The sequence below is a fragment of the Schizosaccharomyces octosporus genome (genome assembly GCF_000150505.1).
Source record: "Schizosaccharomyces octosporus yFS286 unplaced genomic scaffold supercont6.3, whole genome shotgun sequence".
Classification (NCBI taxonomy): Eukaryota; Fungi; Ascomycota; class Schizosaccharomycetes; order Schizosaccharomycetales; family Schizosaccharomycetaceae; genus Schizosaccharomyces; species Schizosaccharomyces octosporus.
This window is the reverse complement of record NW_013185621.1, coordinates 2,018,259-2,037,245: the sequence shown is the minus strand read 5'-3', so window position 1 is coordinate 2,037,245 and position 18,987 is coordinate 2,018,259. Positions and strand designations below refer to the sequence as shown.

Genomic DNA, 18,987 nt, shown 5'->3' with positions numbered 1-18,987 from the left:
AAAGGATTCTTCATTAGTAATTATATTTTAGCTAAAGGGATGTGTATCTAAAAGAATTTTTATGGAATATTAGGTAGTTGACAAGTAGGAGTTTGGTTTTCCTACTGAAGGTAAACTTGCATTCTGCCAACATGCCCGATTTATCATTGTACAAACAGACGGTCGATTTGTACCTTTCCATTGCTCCTGCGCATAGCAGGAATCCTCTTGCTGCCATTCATGAGCATTTGGATAGTATGATTCTCAGCAAAATGCCTCGAATCAATGGAATTTTGTTGGCATATGACAATGTGCGATTTTTGGAAAACAGCGGTAAAATTATGTACGATTCTCCATTTTCCTATTGTTGGATTCGTGTAGATGTTTTAGTTTTCTCTCCAAAGAAAGGAGATCATCTTGGTAAGTGTTTTTTTATGTGCATATTTTCCAAGATCTTTTCTTGGCCTGTCATACTAGTAAAAGGAACTAGAAAACACTAACGTTTTACGTTATTTAGAAGGAAAAATTAATTTGGTAAGCCCTAGTCATATTGGCCTTCTGGTATTGGGAATTTTCAATGCTTCCATTCCTCGAAAATCCATCCCTTCTTCTTGGTCCTTCATTGAACCGGACACTACAGAAGAACAAGGCCGTTGGAAGACTAAGGAAAAGAAGACCGTTGAACCAGGCCAGTCTTTAGAATTTCAAGTAGATGGGTAAGTATTATTAACCTCTGGTCTTTCTATTGTTAACATGATATAACTAGGCTTCAGCGAGAGGCTGGATTGACAATGGTACAGGGAACGTTGATTGAAAAATCTTAGTTGTGGAATAGATGAAAGGAATAAGGATTTTTTTTGGGGCTCGGGTGTAAAATCGTAAAGCAGCTTTACTCGTAATCTCTTTCCGATTGCCATTTGAGGATAGCAGCTCATTATTATTTATAACTACTTGAAGAGTGTAAAATAGCTAATAAAAACATCAAATACTAGTGGGTATTGGTTTACTGAAGACCCTCTCGAGACTCGTAAGAAAGCACAATTAAAATCATCACAAATAATGGTTATAAAAGAGTACGAACAATTAGAATAAGTCTGCTTATGAAGACGACTAATATATGCTAACTTGTTTTCCTAAGGTGACTAGGAGTGTTCTTTGGTATTGATCCATCATAGCATTTGATACTCTCAATGGGTATCCGTTTTACATTTTACACATTCCTTTTTGTTTAAATTTATAATTTATTAAGCATTTCGTTCAGTTTCATATTTCTATCTCAATTGCAGATCTGAAATTCCCGTTTCACATTAAGACTCATCCGATTCTTTTCTGTAGCTGATTAACTGAACTTCATTCTTATTTTATATCATATGAACCATAAACGCATCCTTGATTACTTTGTATATCATGACACTTCTCTTATATATTTACTACGCTACCTACGACTTGACTTCAACCATAAGCAATGGCACAGCGACTAACATCAGCATTTTTGAACTGGCGGGAACATATTACAGCTGCTAGTAAAAGCTCAAACTTTGAAACGACTGGAATGATAAGTCCAGAGGAGGTAGTTTTTGAAATTGACCGGTTTCTTAAGCAACAATTACTAACATGTAAACAGTTTGTTCTAGCAGGCGACTATTTAGTAACAAAGTTTCCTACTTGGAGTTGGGAATGTGGCGATCGTATTCGAGGATTTTTACCTAAAGACAAGCAATATTTGGTAACCCGGCATGGTATGTCACGAAGACGAGTGAAATCTGTAGAAAATTCATTCTAACTTAATAGTCCTGTCTGTGCCGAGGGAGATAAATGTTGATGTCAATGGAGATTGGGTGGATGTAGAAACTGAAGATTCAAAATTTAAACCTTCAGGCATGGATGACAATTCATCCGTGAGCAGTATTCATAGTGAGCAGAGTGGGTCTTTGCTTCAAGAAACATCCTATGATGCCCCAAAAAATAGTAAAGATGCCAGTAATGTTCCAGATTCTGAGGGTTTACCACTACAAGATGAAGAAGAAGATGACCTGCAGATGGTTCCCGTTAGCGTTCCTCGAAATGAAGCTCGGAGATACGATTTATACATTGTATATGATAAATATTATAGAACTCCACGACTATTTCTTCGAGGATGGAATGCGGGAGGCCAGTTACTCTCCATGAAAGATATTTATGCAGACGTATCCGGAGAGCATGCTGGAAAGACTGTCACGATGGAGCCCTTTCCTCATTATCATTCTCATAATACAATGGCCAGTGTTCATCCTTGTAAACACGCTAGCGTCTTGCTGAAGCTCATAAAGCAACACCGAGAAAGAAACGAGCCGATTCGCGTAGATCAGTACATGGTTCTCTTTCTAAAATTTGTTTCTACCATGCTTCCGTACTTTGAAATTGACTATACCATGCAAGCCTGAAGTACACTATCTTCTTCTTTTCCATTCATTTGTACTAATACTTCGATCCTATAATGCCCCTTCCAATACGCAAGATACCGAACATCGTATATGTGTTGGATGTAAGTTTATGATGTTTTAACGAACCTATTCTTTTTGTTGTTTCAGTTTCTGTTGGTAACTTTTCGGATTTTTTTTTATAACACACAGAAACATTTGCTAAATGACACAGTTTTTTAATCCTTTATGATAAACCTGGCATTCCTCTCTTTTTCTCCCCGTATCACGACCATATTCCACAGGCATAACTTAATCAACGCTCTATTCTTTAGAATTGATAGTTCGTATATATAATGAATCTATGAAATGATGCTATAAAAGACAAAATAGACTTATAATTATTTATTGGTTCGTACAACCATGATGGTCTAATATATAATGGAAGAAGCTTTCTCACAATAGCAACTGCAACGCTCAACCCAGGTGAGTGGTATCGTCTAACAGTTCTTCTAATTCTCTATCGTTGGGAAGCATTCTGGTATCCACATCCTCTGGGAAAGGATTCGTTGGCTTAGGTTGTTCTGTTAGGGCGTTGACAACATAATGATTATCACAGCTTGAAGAAAGTTAATATTAGAAAAGTTATTAAACCTTTGAAGCAATCAAGACGATATGCAGTCGTAAAACGCTTCTGGGGTTCAATTCAATACTTACTTGGGGCAAAATTCGTCGCTATCGTCCATTTCCTCTCCGAAATGAACACGAAATGCTTTACGGCATTTCTTGCATATTAAAGTCATTTCTGGAGTCCTGAGTAGAGGGTGATCAGCGACTTCATCATGGCATTGAATGCAATCGACCCAACGGCGGCAACAAGCTGTACGAATGGAAACTTGAGCGTTTAATATGTGCTTGCTTCACTGAGTTAGTAAAGGAAGAATGGAAACGAGATAATTGATTCAAAACATCAAAGAAATGACACATAGTCATTGAGAACGTATTTTAAAAATTTATTTACTTACCACATTATATAAGCTTTTAAACTTGTTTAGCAAATCTCCCAATAACCCATAAGATGGAGCGATTGTAAGCTTGTTAAGCAAGGATGAAATTTTTTAAGTAAGAGTAAGAATGAGCGAGATGCTTCAAATACTATTAATGTCAATGACTTGTTATATGTAAAAACAAAAAAAAAAAGAAAAACATTAAAGATTAAAGCTTTTGAAAAGAAAATGAAGGAATTGAACTTATAAAGGTTCAGTTCATATCCTATCTGATATGAGCTCTGCTCTTCCTTCGTTTCGTGTAGAGAATATGGCAAGCAAAAACAGTTAATTGATAGAACCATTTTTGTAAGTCTGCATCTTTCGCATGTTTCACTTCGAGACGTAAATCAATACCAAGTTTGAAAATATCATTACCTTTTCCGTATATAAAATTTTATCCTGAAGTTTTCATTATATTCAAAACTTATGATGAGAAATTCTGTTATAGATACGATTCATGTCATTCGGGTCAAACATCCATAATCCAACTACCTGACGGTCCTGTAATTTGTGAATTAAATAACGGTCCACCAAGTGGACATTTTGGGGATAATCAATAAATAAGTATAAGTTATCTGGAGAATTCCGGTTAAGTATCACATAGCCAATCCTTCCAGATTGGTCCTTAACAAGGAAAAAAGTACCTTCAATGGCGGTTTTTACCTAGCAATCATAGTTAGCATTTAGCAATAAATCAATTAAAATAGAAACAGCATTCAATCATTAAAATGAAAACAATACTGCGCAAAGCTATTGTCATGCGAACCGTCCTCTTGTACATCAGAATAACAAGTACCTTGTTTCGACGGTAAGACATTTCTGAAGAATAAAGTGGAAGACAATGTGAGAATTCAATATCAGAAAATGACCACCATATTCTTCAGTGAGTCGAACTTTGCCAAGCATTGTATAATCAAAGAAATGTGTTGCTTTAAGAACCATCTTCTATACATACCCATTGTTGAGAAGGAATATCGAATTGATAAACTGCAACATGAGAAGCGATGTCAACTGTGCTAGAGATAGTAGGATAATGGAACTTTAGAACCTGCAAGTTGACAGCATTCCTAAGAATTTCTTCATCTTCCATTTTCGAAATTGATAAGTTGTTTGTTTATTTAAATAAAAAGGTAAAAAAGAAAAGAAAGCTTGAAGTAAAAAAAAAAAAAAAAGAAAAAAACTAACGTAGCTTTTACGAGTAGTAGGTCTAGTTTTATGCTTTGTTGAGGGAGCTACTTGGTGATCTGGCACTACATTACTTTAGGAAGGTGAAGGTTATGGCATATCACTTTTGGAAAAAAAAAATCAGCAAAAATTGCTTCTAAATTAGCATTATATCAATAATTAATAAGTAGACTGAGATAAAAAATGCTCACCGACAAAGTTAAGTTAGTGAGCTTTTATCACATAGGTTGTTCCAAAGTTGTAGCGTTTACAAGAGTCGAGCTCAAGATTAGACTCTTCAATGAGTTCCAGTATATTTCTGTTCCATACACACCCCCAATCCTCATAATGCGATTCAGCATAAGTATTCAATATTTTATTCAGCCATCCATACTTACTCTGACCATGCTCAATGAGCAATATTTGTCCGCCTGGACGTAACATTTCTTTAGCATTGTTCAAACTTTCCACTGCCTTTTCTTGTGAGCAAAGACAAAATGTTTGAACAATTGTATCAAACGAGCTTTCCTTTGGCACTTCTTCAAAATCTGAATATTGTTTTAGATGAACCGACTCTGGAACTTTCTTTTCAGCGCGCGAGGAAGCTAGTTTATGCATTTCTTCTGAAGGTTCCACGAGAGATAAAGATTGTATTTGTTTCCATTTGTAGAATGAAAAATTCGAGCCTGGTCCACTTCCTATTTCCAAAACACGACCCTGATAAATTAATTAGTAAATAAATCTCTTAAAAATAATCGTAACGACGAAAGATGAATGATTCCTTAAGGCTTCTTCTGCCGAATCACTTCAAAGTTAGGCAGACAACACTACTCAGCTCATTATATATCCAGATTAACATACTTTTGCGTTTCGTAAGTGAAAAAAACGAAGAAAGTAAATGCCTGAAAACAGTTCTTCTTTTGTTATTCGCTTACTATATTTTTCGGCAATGTTGTTATAAATAGATACGACTCTTTTTTCTGGAACTAAAGGTTTCAAATGGGGTTCTGACTCATAACGTAGAATGTCTTTTCTGATAGTCCATGCAACAGCACCTGCATATACTCCTATACCATATATTCCTCCAAAGAACAATGCTTTATTTAAAAACCCCATAAAGAGTAATGTGTTAATTGTAATTGTCAAAGTAAACGACGAATATTTACTTAGCTTGAAAAACGAAGGTCAGGTATGAGGTTGTTAGATTTGGTATAACCGACTGCAAAAACTCAAATACGATGAAATAGCAAAAAGGCAGTTAACCCATTTAGAAACAAAAATCATATAAGGACTTTATTAATTAAGAAGTGGAGACAGCTATTAACTCCTTTACGATGATTTATACTCTTTAGCAACTAAACTCATAATTAAAGTGAATCAAGGTCTGTAGGATCTTTTATTTTATAAGCTGATCCACCACCCAATCAACAGATAATGTACGGAGATCGCTGTACATTTGGCCTACGCCAACAAAAACAATAGGAACTCGCACACTATACACCATACCGACCATGACACCCACCATTTTTCCAACTGTATCAACTTTTGAAATGATGAATCCATCAAGAGGACGGTGGTATAATGATGCCTGAAAATGTTTGGCTTGAGCTAAAGAGTCAGTACCAACTAAAGCTTCAGCAACCTGAAAAATTTTGTCGAGTTTAGTAGCTTTGGTAAACTAATAAAGTTAGTAAGTCAAAACAAAACAAAAAAAAAAGAAAAGAAAAAAAGAGCGTTCATGCATACCTTTTCTAGAGAACCCATTAATCTTTGGTCATTATGTCTCCGACCGGCGGTGTCAATTAAAATTACATCAAAGCTATTTTTTTTGGCATAATCAACGGCATTTTTTACGACAAAACTAGAATCTTTTCCATAACCCTGAGCAAATAACTCAATAGAACTTCCTTTAAGAGATTGAAGGTTTTTTACATGCACCCCTAACTGTTCAATAGCTCCAGAACGAAAAGTATCACAAGCGGCGACTAGAATCCGAAAGTTGTTTGATAAAAGCCAGTAAGCAAGCTTCGCCAACGTGGTAGATTTGCCCACTCCGTTAACACCAATCAAAGATATGGTGTAGGGTCTATCTTCATTTTTTTGGACGGCACGGATACTATGCAAAAGATCTAAAGATGTGCTTGGAGTAAGGATTTGAGTAAGTGTTTCGCGGAAGGCATCATTTACCGTTTGTTTGACTGATTCAAAAGAGCTCACTTTTTTACCAATCAACGACTTTTTAACCGATTTACATAGTTCAAGACTAATTGAGTTGGCAACATTTTTTTGGACAATGTGTTCTTGTACTTTCTTAAGAACAGGATCCAAGTCCTCCTCTTTTAAGTACTTACCACCAATCAGTCCAGAGAAAAATGAAAAGGCTGACGATGAGGTGGTAGCGGAATTTTGATTTGGATCGGTTTCTAAATCGCCAATAACAACCTCACCCTTTTTTGTTTTCTGAAAATTTGTATCACCAACGACATTTGACAGTTGCGAAGAGCTAGGAACTTCATTCGAAACGTTACCAGAATAATTTAGAGCCTCTTCTTCTTCATTTGTCAACTGATCATCCCATCTTCGAAGCTCTTTTTTTCCTTTTTTGCTAGTGGATGGAGCTTGTTTTGAGGTGTGCATCTTTTGCCGAGGCTGTTGACGAGGTAATGCCTTGTTTTTTTCTTGACGATTGACCTCATTTGAAGTCAGATTCTCTTTGTCGGACACCTTACTTAACTGGGACAATTTAGCGTTGTATAATGGGACGAAATTTCTTATGATATCGTCCTCGGATGGGAAATCTTTGTTTTTCAGCTGTTCCTGATATAAATTAATGAATATGTTATGCATACTATTCAGCAAGCTCTGCGTAAAAGCTTCAGCTTTTGCGTCTTGGAAGGCGACCTAAAGGTGTTAGTAATTCAATCTAGTAGTAAGAGAGATGAACGAAGTAGGAATCAAGTTTGCAAAGAAAAATTGCTTTAATAATTAATATTCATGATCATAAAATCATGTGTTGCCTCTTCCTTACCGCAAAAACAATGCCGTTTTGAATTGACTCTTGGAATTGTATCGTAAACCGATCTTGATGAAATGTAGTCTCCATATTCTTTCGTTCACTTAAGAAAGCTTCATAAAACAACACCTGTAAACATTTCTGGCAGGCAGCTGAATCAGACGTTTTCCAAAGGACTATGCCTCCTTTTGTTATAATCGCAAATAAGTCTAACATATTTAATTCCTGAGCAATAATCCTCAATTTCTTCTATTAATCCATAAAATAAGTAAAGAAAACTTGAATTTTGAGGTGCACAGCGTTTGCGTTTCTCTGTTCATAAAAGCTCAAAGTGTAGCTATCTTCATTAGATAAAGGACCATAGCGCAGCCCCTTAAAGTGTTAAAGAATTGAACCGAGGTAAATAGATGGGCTAAATAAACAAATAATAAGTTTTAAATAGAAGAAATATATATATATATATATATATATAATGAAGTTTCTGCTTAGATATTCTCTTCGTCTATATTTTATTTAATCAATCATTCTCATTTTATCGAAATAGGCTATTTTGTTTATGATATAGAAGGTACTGCATTTGCGTTTATTCACACGAAAGAAGCGTCTCTCTTGATTTAAGTTCTCTTTCCTTTTTATTTTTTATTTAATTATTATTTTTAATTCTGTTCAACTTCCATCCTTCAATGTAAAAAATTTTAGTAAGGATATTTTTATGTATTTTTATGATATATTTGCAATTGTTCTACTATTCCACATAATGGTCCTTATTTGGGTGGAAGAAAAAGAAATTGCGCATATTAAGTATACAGAATAAAAAGAGATCCATGCTATATTGGAAATTATGTGACAAAACCGACTCATACACCTTTCCGTTTATATACCGGTTAATAGATGAGTCGTACAAAGATGAGGTATATGCATCTTTTCAATAGCATACATCAAAATAATCATGTAGTTTTAACCGTATACAGGATACTAAATTGAAGACGCAAGGTCAGCTTCATTTCCAAAATATCAGCCAAAGAAGGTTGCTTATCTTTTCTCCTTGTTAAATTTTTTTTTTAAGATTTAACGTAAAAGACATCAAACGAATGAATGATTCGTTTTTCGAAATATCTTTGCTTTATTTATTCACTACCCATTTCCCTACAAATTCCAATGCTCAGTACTGTCACTCGTCGAGTAACAGAAAGTCATGAAGTACGAGACTGCAGTAACTGTATAAAAGCAGTTGAAAACATAAAAAAGTGCAACAACGCTTAGAAAGAACATAAAAGTCAAAAACAAAGTGAATGTTAAAAAAAGTTATAGAAAGCCTACAGCATCCCGGATTCCCATGTTGTCTCCAACCATAGTACTAACGAGACCCTCAGACGCTTAACTGCAGTGATCGGACGGGAACTGGTGTTTTCGCCTAGGTGTGGCCGTAGACAGCTGTAATAACTGTTAATATAATAAGAATTTATTTAAACTGTTCCTAGTGCACTGTCTGGTTGTACCATTATAAGAAAAGCCTCCAGAGGAACTGCTTGATACAATCAGAGCGCGTTTGGTTAATTACTTCGTAACCAAGAAATCAGTACTAACACTCGCAGAAATACGTTTTCATGTGCTGTTTCATTTTATGGAATTCAGCAGACAACATGCAACCTACAGTTCATTAGGGAGGCAGATGTAAACAAAAGACGCAGAAACAAACATTCATTGAAACCCCTAAAGGTATGAAAACAGACAATCTTCGTAAACTAATTTTATTTTTGCATATCGCTATATAACGGTGTTGATAATTAAGGATGATAATATTTTACGTTAAGTTAATTAAAGATTTTGAACGAATCGGTAAACCAAAAAAAGGCCTTCCCTTTACCAAACTGTGGATATTTGGGAATACTTGCACGAATGAACATTAAAGTACTAGCGAAAGCATAAAGAAAGACATTTATATATTATTTAAAGGAATTTTTTTTATCTTGTTCTTCACTTCTGTTAAGTCCCTGATTCCTTTATATAATGAAGCGTAGAGCTATTTTAGAAGCATTCCAAGGATCGGACGATGAAGAAGATGCTTTAAAAGACCCTCAGTTTATTACTGGACTAAATAAAGATGGTGACATTGAATACAAAGACAAGGAGATTCAACAAGCCCATTTTGAAAGAAAGAATCCCAAAATCATTCATGTCCCAGCAAATAAAAGTTGGCTAGAAGACAGGAAAAAAAGAATTGAGCAACAAAGAAGTAAAAAAGAAACCGAGAATGCTCCTGAACGGCTTCCTGAAATTGGCTTAAATTACGGTCTTAACGTGAAACAGTCTGCCGTGGAATTAACGAAACTAGAAGATACGGACAGATTCTCCAATGTTGAAGCAAGATCTGTTGTTTCTTCTGTATCAGATCAGGAAGCAAACAAAAAAGAAGATAACCCTAATATTCCATTGGAAGTGAAAATGATTTTGGAAAATCAAAATGGTGAAAATGCACTTTCAGACTCATCACAAGCTAAGATAATATCTAATCAAGCAGAGAACGAAAGAGAGATGTATAACCGTGATATTGAGTTGCTACCGGATTCTTCCAATTTAAGAGATTATGCTGATATACCCGTAGAAGATTTCGGTGCTGCGATGCTTCGTGGCATGGGATGGAATGGTAAACTTTCTTCGAAAGAAGCATTTGAGGTTAATCGCCGCCCGACGTTTCTTGGAATGGGCGCAAAGCCCATGGATCTGGGAGTTCCTGAAGTAGGAAGCTGGGGAAAACAGGACCCAAAAAAGACAATGTTTTTGCCTGTTAAAGCTGTTGGGGATAATTCGACTGAAAAAAGCAATCACAACACCCAAGTTGAAAGTGTACGTTCTTCATCGTCTGTTTCCCCTCAAAGAGAAAGAGAAGACAGAAGGCTTTCTCCTTCCGTTGGTCGCAGGACAGCAAGAAGCCCTTCTCCTTCGCGTTCGTCACGACATCGAAAACATTATTCGTCAAGTAGTGAAAGGGTACGAGATTACGATACATATTCTTACCATAGACACCATAGTAGAGATGATCATACCTATAGAGAAAGAAAGAGGCGAGATCGAATTTCTGATTATGATCACCGGCGTAAACGAAGATAAAAAACTACAGGGAGGGAAACTTCAAGGCTATAGTAGATATAGCTGACTTTTGGGCTACTCTCATGGAATGGATTTGCAATAGAAAAATCTCTTTGATGATTACTATTTACGTTTATGAATAGAAATTATTAATGCTTGATCGTAATAATAACAATTATGAATTCATGAACCTAACCATAGATCAAGAAAGAAAAACAAAGTAAACAGCACCAAATTAAACATCATAAGCCCAAAACCCTTTTCAACATCTTTGTTTTGCTTTAACGAAAAGCTACTATTATCAAGTAGCAAGAACGTTAAACCACTTTAACTATTAAAGATAAAAGTACAAAGAGATCTTTCTGCTTTTTACAAAGACTTCTCCAACGAATCATGGAAAGACTTCCATTCTTCAGTGGTGAAGATTTCAGGGTAAGTGCTTTCGAATTCCTTGACAGATTTTACTAAACTTTGCACATCAGAGACATTCAAGCCATGTTTAGAGAACAAAGAGAGTGTGTGCAGTGCTTTGGCAACACAATCTTCATCGGATGAGTGTTGTAACGCAAATTGATAAACCTTGTTTGTAAAAGAATATGCTTTGGCTTTCTCGAAAAGAACCTGCTTGGAATTGTCTTCCTGAATCAACAAGGAATTGAAGAAAAAGATTACACGTTTGGTCATGTTGGAATGTTTCATATCAAGAATAGCATCCAATTGACTCCAAGCATTCTCTATCTTGTCAAGTAAAAACACGCCGGGCTCATTATGCTTCAATTCACTGGTGATAGCGTACAAAATTTTACTTTTGGCTTCATCCGAGTCCTCCTTTTGTAAACTAGTAAACAGCTTATTTAAACCATCATTTTCAATTAAGTCATTTTGAGAACGAGGGTTGTTTTGTACAGCAGTAGCAATAACCCAGGCGCAGAGTTTTCGAAGGGATGGTTCGGGGTTTTCAAGTTGCTTCAATAAACGAGGCCACATCTGTAATGGCTTCAAATTATTTGCATTATCAATATGTTCAACAAGCATTTCTAAGTTATCAAAAGCAATCTCTTTTTGATCGAGGGGAACAGACTCGTCTTCAATGCCATTCATGGCATGTCTCATTTCATCCGCAGGATTTGATCCAAAAATATGATCCAAAACAGAAGTATCCAATTTTTGATTAGAAGGAGGAGGAGGATTGGCTGACCCACCTCCTTGAGCCTGTAATTCAGTAGCAAATGCTAGTAATTTTTCCATTTTTTATTAAAGTGTAAGGGAAACGAAAAATGTCTATGTGAATAAATACGATTTCTTTCAAGTGATTTTCGCAACTGACAAGTACTGCGATTTAGAAGATTTCACGAGAAATAACACTTTGGATCGATTAAGTACGAAATTTGAAATTTCTCTAGACTGTTCTAGCAAAGACTCGACTTTTCAACTAGAATAACAATATACTTATATATTGTTGTGATATATTGTATTATATTTCTCTACGATTATGTAAATAAAAAAAATACATAAAAAGTCAAGGACTTTTCTATTGAGTATCGTACAAGCAAAGGCGGTGTAAAGTATTTTTTTTTTTTATGGATTTAACTCTAGTTATTTTTATATCTCGTCCAAATGTTAACAACTTGAAGTAATAAACCATCACAAGTTGATCCCTAATTGTATTTACGAAATGGTTCGTCGGTGTACTAAAAAAAAAAAAAAAACAGGAAAATATAAACAAGCTTTACTGAATCTATTCGTTCGTTTTCTAGTCATAGTCTTCAACTACACTCTAAAACAATTTCACAAACCGATATCTTGTAGGATCCAACAAACCATTTTTGTAACAACAGTAGAAGCAATCATGCATCTATTGAGAGTAGATCTTTATTCATGAGGAAATCGGAAACTTATAGTGCTTTTTGAATTTGACCTTCCTCATGACAAACATGTATCAATCATAGGTGTCAAAAGAGAAGAACCCCTAAGAAACCGCACATACTTTAGTTTTCTTGGATATCCATGTGGATAATTATTGTAATTATTTTCTGTACATGATGCTCATTCTCTTTGTCCCCAACAGTTATTTTCAGATTTTCTGTCTGTCTCCTACAACTGCTACTTCTACTACTACCACTTGACACTTTGGATGAATCGTATTGATAGACAAGCTTGAGGTTTTCTGCTTATTTTTTTTGAATAACTTTTTTCGTAGTATGCTGTAAACAAACTCTGTGTTAAAAGATTTACGTTTCTTTTTCATCCTATTTATTTTCTTGGTTTTTCATTTGGGTTGTGGATAATTCTTCGGATACCTTTCCTTTTTTGTTTGGTTTTTCTTTTTTTTATACGTTGATTTTATTTTTTTTCTAAACGTCAGTTTTGCTTCTTTTTCCCCCTTAATATGAAGTTGTCTTCTTTAGTGGAAAATTACTCTTCTGAATCTTTCGCGGTACCTAGAAAACCCACTCTTTCTAAAATTGATGCATTGTCAAGACATCAAAAATCGACTTCCGGTTACGTTGGGACCGCAGGTCCTGGTCGACACATCGGAAATTGGATCATAAAACGCACCATCGGTTCTGGAAGTATGGGAAAAGTGAAACTAGCTATCCATACAATTACTGGTGAAAAGGCTGCGATGAAGATGATTCCAATCACACCTGCCAATACGAAACAAACTGTCCGCATACAACGCGAAGCATTGCTTGGACGCGTTTTGAGACACCCAAACATTTGTCCTGTCATTGAAACTATTAGAACTCCAACGTGCACTTACATTTTATTTGAATACATCGGTGGTGGTCAGCTTTTGGAGTACATTTTGGCAAATGGCCGATTGGATGAAGGGATAGCTCGTCTCTTTATGATTCAACTTTTAGATGCTTTGCGGTACCTTCATCAAAACCTCATTGTCCACCGAGATCTGAAGATCGAAAATATTTTGCTTACCGAGGACTTGCGCCAAGTAAAGCTTATTGATTTCGGTCTAAGTAATTTTTATAGCCAGACTGACCTGCTGCAAACCTATTGCGGCAGTCTATATTTTGCAGCTCCAGAGCTTTTGGACGCTGTTCCTTACACTGGACCTGAAGTGGATGTTTGGAGCTTAGGTGTGGTTTTGTACGTAATGGTTTGTGGTCGTGTCCCATTTGACGATGTTTCCGTTCCCATGCTTCATTCAAAAATTAAGTCTGGTAAAATTGAATTTCCCTCTTACCTTTCCAGTGAATGTCGCGCTCTAATAAGTGCTATGTTAAATGTGGACTCAAAAAAGCGAATACCGTTGGAACAAGCCAGCCAATTTCCATGGTTAAAAAAGTCCTCTTACTGTAATTATTTATCTCCTCTATTGTCTTCCAATTTCCCCGGATTATCTTCCATCCGTTCGTCTATGCTCAAACCTCCGTTCAACATAAAGGTTTTGCAGTTGCTTCAAGAACACGGATTTTCGAGCATTCCTGAACTTAAGCATGAACTTTTTGCGGCCTACACAGAAAGGAAAACCACCCCTTTGGTATGCTTGTACATTCTAGGTATAGAAAGCTTTGCCCCTACCCTACGAATACCCAAAGCCCTTCCACCTGTTCATAGCAGGTATTAGGGATTTCATGCTGATCTTCTCCTTGTGATGAAAAAAGCCAAACTTGAAAAACTGTAGCGGAACCTTGCTACGTTTTGTTTGACCAAAAAAAAGTAAACACAAACCCCCTCTAATGAAAACAGTGATGATTCTTACCTTTTGGTTTTCTTATTTATTTTCTTGAAATTTGAAATCAATATGTTTCCGATTTCTTTCGGCATTGCCTCCTTTTGCCTTTAGGATCATAGCTTGCTAGTTTATTTTTCTTTTTATTTCTTGTTTTTCTCTTTTATGCTAGCTTTTGTAACCCCTTTTTAATTCCTTTATTCCTTGATCCTTTGTTTTCTCTTTTTTTTTTTCTCCTTGATATCATGATTCCTTTTCCCATCTAAATATGTTTGAGCTTTTATTACCCTTTCTTGGTTGTCGATTCTGTTTTATTTTCATTTTCATTTTTTTTTGCGTTTTATTTCCACAGAGTAATGTTGGTTTTTTTTTTAATTTTTTTGATTTCCTGTTTATATACTCCATCTATTCATTCCTATTATTATTTATTTACTAGTTCTTATTACGAAAGCTTTATTTGCGTAGTTAAATCATTCCATTCATTCGTAAAAGATTTGATATATTGTACATGCTATATGCATATTATTAGGAATTAATAATAGTCACTAAAGTTTCGTCCAACGCATCGCATATAGGTCTTTGCCTTTTCAGCGATTTTTTCTTCATCAGTATAGGATGGACAACCACAGAGACATCGATTACACAAATTAAGATTATGTTAATAAAAGAAAAAATAACACAGAGAAAAAAAGGATTAAAAGAGAATCTGAAGTTGGCGTCAACTTAGGTTCACAACAAACGAAAAGCAGAAGGCCACAAAAGGTCAGTTCAGTCCAAAGAAATTAGAGAAAAAGAAAAGATTCAACAATAACATTTCCCCTATTTTAAAGTTTAGTAATGTGAGTATAAAAGTTACTCATCATTAGAACAATAGAATCATGAAATCGACTTTGGAATCATACATGCGCATTTTTTTTTCCAAATCAGAATTATACTATATAAAAATCAAATAATTAGGATCGTTCATTAATAATCAGTCATATGCGCAAAACAAATGTTTTTGTTAGTTTCCATTGGGCAACCAAGGTTCCAGTAAAGACGGAGTCAAATTTGAATACTCCTCTCTTGTTTCATGAAGAGCATCATGATTGGGGATTTGTGTAAATAAGTCATTGAGCTCTGTATTGTCTAAAGTATTCGTTGAAAACAAGTCTCCCATCAAAGGTTCAACGTCTAAATAAGTCTTTTCTCTCACAACGTCATCATATTGGGGTGTTTGAAATGCATCAAGAACAGAGTATCTAGAGGTTGGAGATGAAAAATAACCAGATGCAGCACTATTCATGCGACTTGGATTGGGTCTTGGGGTATAGTATGGAGTTACATAAGGATCTTCATTATCCGTACCGACCGAAGAGATACCGAAGTTTCGAATACTAGAGGGAGTCTCAAAGCTACCAAATTCAATTCTTGGCTCATGTAAGTTTGTGGGAGGTGGTGTCTTGGGACTAGAATCAACTTCATCTGCCACGGAAGCTCTCCTCGCTGCTTGTAAAGATTCCACCAAGTTGTTGGAAGCGGAATTTTTCATAGAATTGGGATCGATGCTTACGGAGGATCGCGATCCTGGCTGATGATGATGCATGGGATACGAATCAGCGGACGTTGAATACTCTCCAGAAGCATCATCGACATCTGGGATGGAATCGGATGAATTCGAGAGCAAAACAGAAGCATCCCGTGAGTCATTAATGGAAAGAGATCGTTTCAAAGGGGGAGCAACATTGGGAAACCATGTCTCGGTAGGAGGCTGAAATAAGGACTTTGTCCGTGCCAAAGGGAATGGGTGCCGATGGAACGTAAGGGTATCTTGCAAAGGTTCAGTAGAATTCTGAACAATGTTGGAAGAAGCGGCGGGCAAAGAAGAAGGTAAAGATAAATTTCGAACCATAGGTGAGGAAAGAGTAGAGGTCGACCCATTATCCGATTCGTCTACTGCATGGGGATCCATATTGTAATCTGCTAGCTTGTAAACTTGCTGAGCCAAATCGACGGGGATTTTGGTATCGGAAGTACCGGCGGCAAGACGTTCTTCATTTACACGAGACAAGACAGAAGCGGTTTGTTCGGTGGAAGCCGAGTAGGTGGAAATTTGCTGAAGGATAGCAAAATCCGTTTGAGGACGGGAACGTGTTGTTGTTGTACTAGCCTTGCGTTTGGATCTCCGGCATGCACGTTTTTTCGGCGTATACTTGTACTCGGGGTTTTGAAGCATGTGTTTTTGACGTTCCAAGGCGGACAATTCAGCGTAGTAACGTTTGACTTGGGCACTTTCATTTCTCCACAATTCACCAATAATCCGAGAAATACTTTGATGGTTCGTAGTGGGAATTTCCAGTTGGCGATCGCGCCGGTACAGCATAAAGCTATTCAAAGGTCGCTTAACCGAACTGGATTTTGAGTTGCTAGGCGGGGGAGAACTCATAGTGTACCAATGGGAAAAGGAAAAAAGAAATTAAGCTCAAGAAAAAAGCGAAGGGGAAAGAACACTTTATATATATATATATATATATATAAAGCGAAGGAGAGAGGTTAAAGATAGAGAGAGTAAAAACACTCGTCTATGCGATTGAAATATAAAAAAGAAAAAGAAAAAGAAAACGAAGGATCTAAAACCAGTTGCGCAATAAAAGAAGCAACAACAAAATAGCTATCTTGTAGAGAATCTCCACAAAAAAAAATTCAAAATCTCAAAAGATCAAAATGGTATACGCGCACACGAGAAGGTGTACAGTAGAAAAATTGACTCCACTCAATTAGAACACAGAGAGAGGAAGAGGAAGAGAAAGAGAGAGAGAGAGAAGTAGATAGATAGATAGATTTAAAAAAAATAGATAGAAATAGAAATAGAAATAGATTTTGGGGGGAAAAAAAAAAGAGGGGAAAAGAATGAGTGTGAAAGCGCGAGAAAACCGACAAGAATCTAAGAAAATAAGAAACAAAAGAGATCAAAAGGAACCGTATTTAAAAAAAAAGGGGGGAATGTTTGGATGTGAGTTTCGAAAATCCAATCAACATGAACCAAACGTGAATCTCAAGCAAAGAAAAAAAAAAAAAGGAAAACAAGATATAAATTGTAATAGGAAAATACAAAGTACCAAGAGGGGGATAACTAGAGAAAACACCAAAGAGTATTATTGGAATCAATGGCAAAAAAAAAAAAAGAAAAAGAAATCTCAAAACCACGATTCAAAAAAGAAAAATTTAAAATAGAGGTGAATTGGTTGTTGATAACAGAAGAACAAAATTCAAGCGACCAACAAGTAGGAAAATGGAATTACCCAAGAAAACAAGAACGATTGAAAAAAAGACAAGAAAGACACAAACCTTCTTTCGTCAGGAAAGAATACACAGAACGAAACAGCGACAAGATTGAAAACGAGTTTCAAAACGCGAAACTATGTATACAAACAAAACACTAATTGATTTCACACACAATCAGTTGGACACGGTACACCAAAAAGACAAACCTGAGAAGCAATGCCCAGGAACTTTTGGAGAAGGAGAATACAAATTCCAAACGTCGTCGGGGAATAAAGAATGAACAATGAATCGAGAGCAATCGCGAAAAAAAAATTGGTGACACAAAGAAGACACCAAAGAGGAGGAGAGAATGAAAAAGAGGATCCAAACTCAACACACGACAAAAGTACAACGCGACAAAGACAGCTAGCGACTCGAGCGAAAACAAAAGGAAAACGATATCGACGATGGATAAAGAAACAGAAAGAATGACAAGTTGTAGAGCCAATTGACAATATGGAAAAGTAATTAGTGAGTGGATGGACAAAGGAAAAGAAAGGGAATGGGGTTAGATGGTATGTAAAGAAACAAAGAAAAGGTAAACTTGGGGTATATATAACCAGCATGGATAAGGAGATAGAACGATACAAAGGACAATGAAAGCAACACAAACAACAAGACGACACTTTGTTTGATTAGGGAGAGAACCACCATTCACAGGCTCAACAATGGACAAACGCGATTTTAGCAAACCTACGAGAACAAGCGGTTTTAACGAACCAATGATTGGAGTAGAGGTAACAAACCGTGGGGTTGAAACATAAGATTCGAGGTTGTACATCTAAAAATCACGAAATCCATTTACCGATGAATGATAAAATGACGACATTGAGGAGACAACTCAAACTTTAAAGTGGAGCAGCCTACGTCATTGTAGATAAGGAGGAGAAGAGCGAATCAAAGAAGGAAACCGAACCATCTAGACTCTTTTCTATGAATTCAGATCTATGATTCGCACGAACGGATAAGCAACGGTTGCTGATTTAAGTTTTAAGCGAACCCATTGTTCCTTTCCAATTGTGCGGGATGCAACGTTATGATTGGGCCGACTCCTCCATTCACAATGTCCTGAGGAGATGGTGCACAGGCACAGATACGAGGAGGCTGTGTCGGGTGCATTCTAAAGGGAGGAGAGAGCGGAAGGAAGGGAGGGAATGAGGGAGGGAGAGAGAGAGACACACACACAGAGAGAGGGGGGAAAGACGGGAGACGGGAGACGGGAGGAGCTTTCATGTGATCTTTTCGGTCAGCCACGGTACGTTGGCCGACACGGTAAGGTAGGGTAGGGTAGGGTTC

General features: G+C 36.4%; 9 protein-coding genes and 1 non-coding gene across 10 annotated transcripts; 3 read left to right on the top strand and 7 right to left on the bottom strand.

Annotated features, from left to right (window-relative positions):
• Window positions 1-89: 89 nt before the first annotated feature.
• Window positions 90-941, top strand: SOCG_01457 (DNA-directed RNA polymerase I complex subunit Rpa43). Its single transcript, XM_013164411.1, has 3 exons — window positions 90-399; window positions 497-695; window positions 746-941. Exons 1-3 carry the CDS (start codon window positions 132-134, stop codon window positions 801-803), a joined length of 525 nt encoding a protein of 174 aa, XP_013019865.1. The 5' UTR covers window positions 90-131; the 3' UTR covers window positions 804-941.
• Window positions 876-3,443, top strand: SOCG_01456 (autophagy associated protein Atg3). The gene is made up of 3 exons (XM_013164410.1): window positions 876-1,549; window positions 1,604-1,718; window positions 1,771-3,443. The coding sequence occupies exons 1-3, from the start codon at window positions 1,445-1,447 to the stop codon at window positions 2,400-2,402; spliced, it is 852 nt and encodes a 283-aa protein (XP_013019864.1). The 5' UTR covers window positions 876-1,444; the 3' UTR covers window positions 2,403-3,443.
• SOCG_01455 (helper-TIM) lies at window positions 2,302-3,492 on the bottom strand. Its single transcript, XM_013164409.1, has 3 exons — window positions 3,404-3,492; window positions 3,096-3,296; window positions 2,302-2,997 (listed from the first exon to the last, which is right to left on the bottom strand). Exons 1-3 carry the CDS (start codon window positions 3,406-3,408, stop codon window positions 2,856-2,858), a joined length of 348 nt encoding a protein of 115 aa, XP_013019863.1. The 5' UTR covers window positions 3,409-3,492; the 3' UTR covers window positions 2,302-2,855.
• Window positions 3,426-4,746, bottom strand: SOCG_01454 (mRNA decapping complex regulatory subunit Dcp1). Its single transcript, XM_013164408.1, has 2 exons — window positions 4,383-4,746; window positions 3,426-4,090 (listed from the first exon to the last, which is right to left on the bottom strand). Exons 1-2 carry the CDS (start codon window positions 4,515-4,517, stop codon window positions 3,845-3,847), a joined length of 381 nt encoding a protein of 126 aa, XP_013019862.1. The 5' UTR covers window positions 4,518-4,746; the 3' UTR covers window positions 3,426-3,844.
• A 70-nt stretch (window positions 4,747-4,816) lies between these two features.
• On the bottom strand, window positions 4,817-5,707 carry SOCG_01453 (methyltransferase; the record flags this gene model as incomplete). Its single annotated transcript, XM_013164407.1, has 2 exons — window positions 4,817-5,308; window positions 5,453-5,707. 2 exons carry the CDS (start codon window positions 5,705-5,707, stop codon window positions 4,817-4,819), a joined length of 747 nt encoding a protein of 248 aa, XP_013019861.1.
• A 134-nt stretch (window positions 5,708-5,841) lies between these two features.
• Window positions 5,842-8,011, bottom strand: SOCG_01452 (signal recognition particle receptor alpha subunit Srp101). The gene is made up of 3 exons (XM_013164406.1): window positions 7,620-8,011; window positions 6,338-7,492; window positions 5,842-6,269 (listed from the first exon to the last, which is right to left on the bottom strand). Exons 1-3 carry the CDS (start codon window positions 7,818-7,820, stop codon window positions 5,988-5,990), a joined length of 1,638 nt encoding a protein of 545 aa, XP_013019860.1. The 5' UTR covers window positions 7,821-8,011; the 3' UTR covers window positions 5,842-5,987.
• A 356-nt stretch (window positions 8,012-8,367) lies between these two features.
• On the top strand, window positions 8,368-10,920 carry SOCG_01451 (splicing factor Cwf28). Its single transcript, XM_013164405.1, has one exon. It carries the CDS (start codon window positions 9,615-9,617, stop codon window positions 10,713-10,715), a length of 1,101 nt encoding a protein of 366 aa, XP_013019859.1. The 5' UTR covers window positions 8,368-9,614; the 3' UTR covers window positions 10,716-10,920.
• Window positions 8,918-9,032, bottom strand: SOCG_16409. The gene has a single exon (XR_001203033.1). It is a non-coding gene; the product is annotated as a 5S ribosomal RNA (ribosomal RNA).
• On the bottom strand, window positions 10,768-12,088 carry SOCG_01450 (hsp70-like protein). The gene has a single exon (XM_013164404.1). The coding sequence runs from the start codon at window positions 11,940-11,942 to the stop codon at window positions 11,064-11,066; it is 879 nt and encodes a 292-aa protein (XP_013019858.1). The 5' UTR covers window positions 11,943-12,088; the 3' UTR covers window positions 10,768-11,063.
• Window positions 12,089-14,736: 2,648 nt separating this feature from the next.
• Window positions 14,737-18,199, bottom strand: SOCG_01448 (transcription factor Ste11). The gene has a single exon (XM_013164403.1). It carries the CDS (start codon window positions 16,811-16,813, stop codon window positions 15,392-15,394), a length of 1,422 nt encoding a protein of 473 aa, XP_013019857.1. The 5' UTR covers window positions 16,814-18,199; the 3' UTR covers window positions 14,737-15,391.
• Window positions 18,200-18,987: the final 788 nt, after the last annotated feature.

Coding starts and splice junctions, on each gene's coding strand:
- SOCG_01451 (XM_013164405.1), top strand. CDS start 9,615: ATGAAGCGTAGAGCTATTTTAGAAGCATTCCAAGGATCGGACGATGAA.
- SOCG_01456 (XM_013164410.1), top strand. CDS start 1,445: ATGGCACAGCGACTAACATCAGCATTTTTGAACTGGCGGGAACATATT. Junction 1,550..1,603: donor GAATGATAAGTCCAGAGGAG/GTAGTTTTTGAA, acceptor ACATGTAAACAG/TTTGTTCTAGCAGGCGACTA. Junction 1,719..1,770: donor ATATTTGGTAACCCGGCATG/GTATGTCACGAA, acceptor CTAACTTAATAG/TCCTGTCTGTGCCGAGGGAG.
- SOCG_01454 (XM_013164408.1), bottom strand. CDS start 4,517: ATGGAAGATGAAGAAATTCTTAGGAATGCTGTCAACTTGCAGGTTCTA. Junction 4,091..4,382: donor ATATTCCTTCTCAACAATGG/GTATGTATAGAA, acceptor TATGATTGCTAG/GTAAAAACCGCCATTGAAGG.
- SOCG_01452 (XM_013164406.1), bottom strand. CDS start 7,820: ATGTTAGACTTATTTGCGATTATAACAAAAGGAGGCATAGTCCTTTGG. Junction 7,493..7,619: donor AAAACGGCATTGTTTTTGCG/GTAAGGAAGAGG, acceptor TAACACCTTTAG/GTCGCCTTCCAAGACGCAAA. Junction 6,270..6,337: donor TAATGGGTTCTCTAGAAAAG/GTATGCATGAAC, acceptor TAACTTTATTAG/TTTACCAAAGCTACTAAACT.
- SOCG_01455 (XM_013164409.1), bottom strand. Junction 2,998..3,095: donor AGCGACGAATTTTGCCCCAA/GTAAGTATTGAA, acceptor ACTTTCTTCAAG/CTGTGATAATCATTATGTTG.
- SOCG_01457 (XM_013164411.1), top strand. CDS start 132: ATGCCCGATTTATCATTGTACAAACAGACGGTCGATTTGTACCTTTCC. Junction 400..496: donor AAAGAAAGGAGATCATCTTG/GTAAGTGTTTTT, acceptor TACGTTATTTAG/AAGGAAAAATTAATTTGGTA. Junction 696..745: donor TTAGAATTTCAAGTAGATGG/GTAAGTATTATT, acceptor TGATATAACTAG/GCTTCAGCGAGAGGCTGGAT.
- SOCG_01450 (XM_013164404.1), bottom strand. CDS start 11,942: ATGGAAAAATTACTAGCATTTGCTACTGAATTACAGGCTCAAGGAGGT.
- SOCG_01448 (XM_013164403.1), bottom strand. CDS start 16,813: ATGAGTTCTCCCCCGCCTAGCAACTCAAAATCCAGTTCGGTTAAGCGA.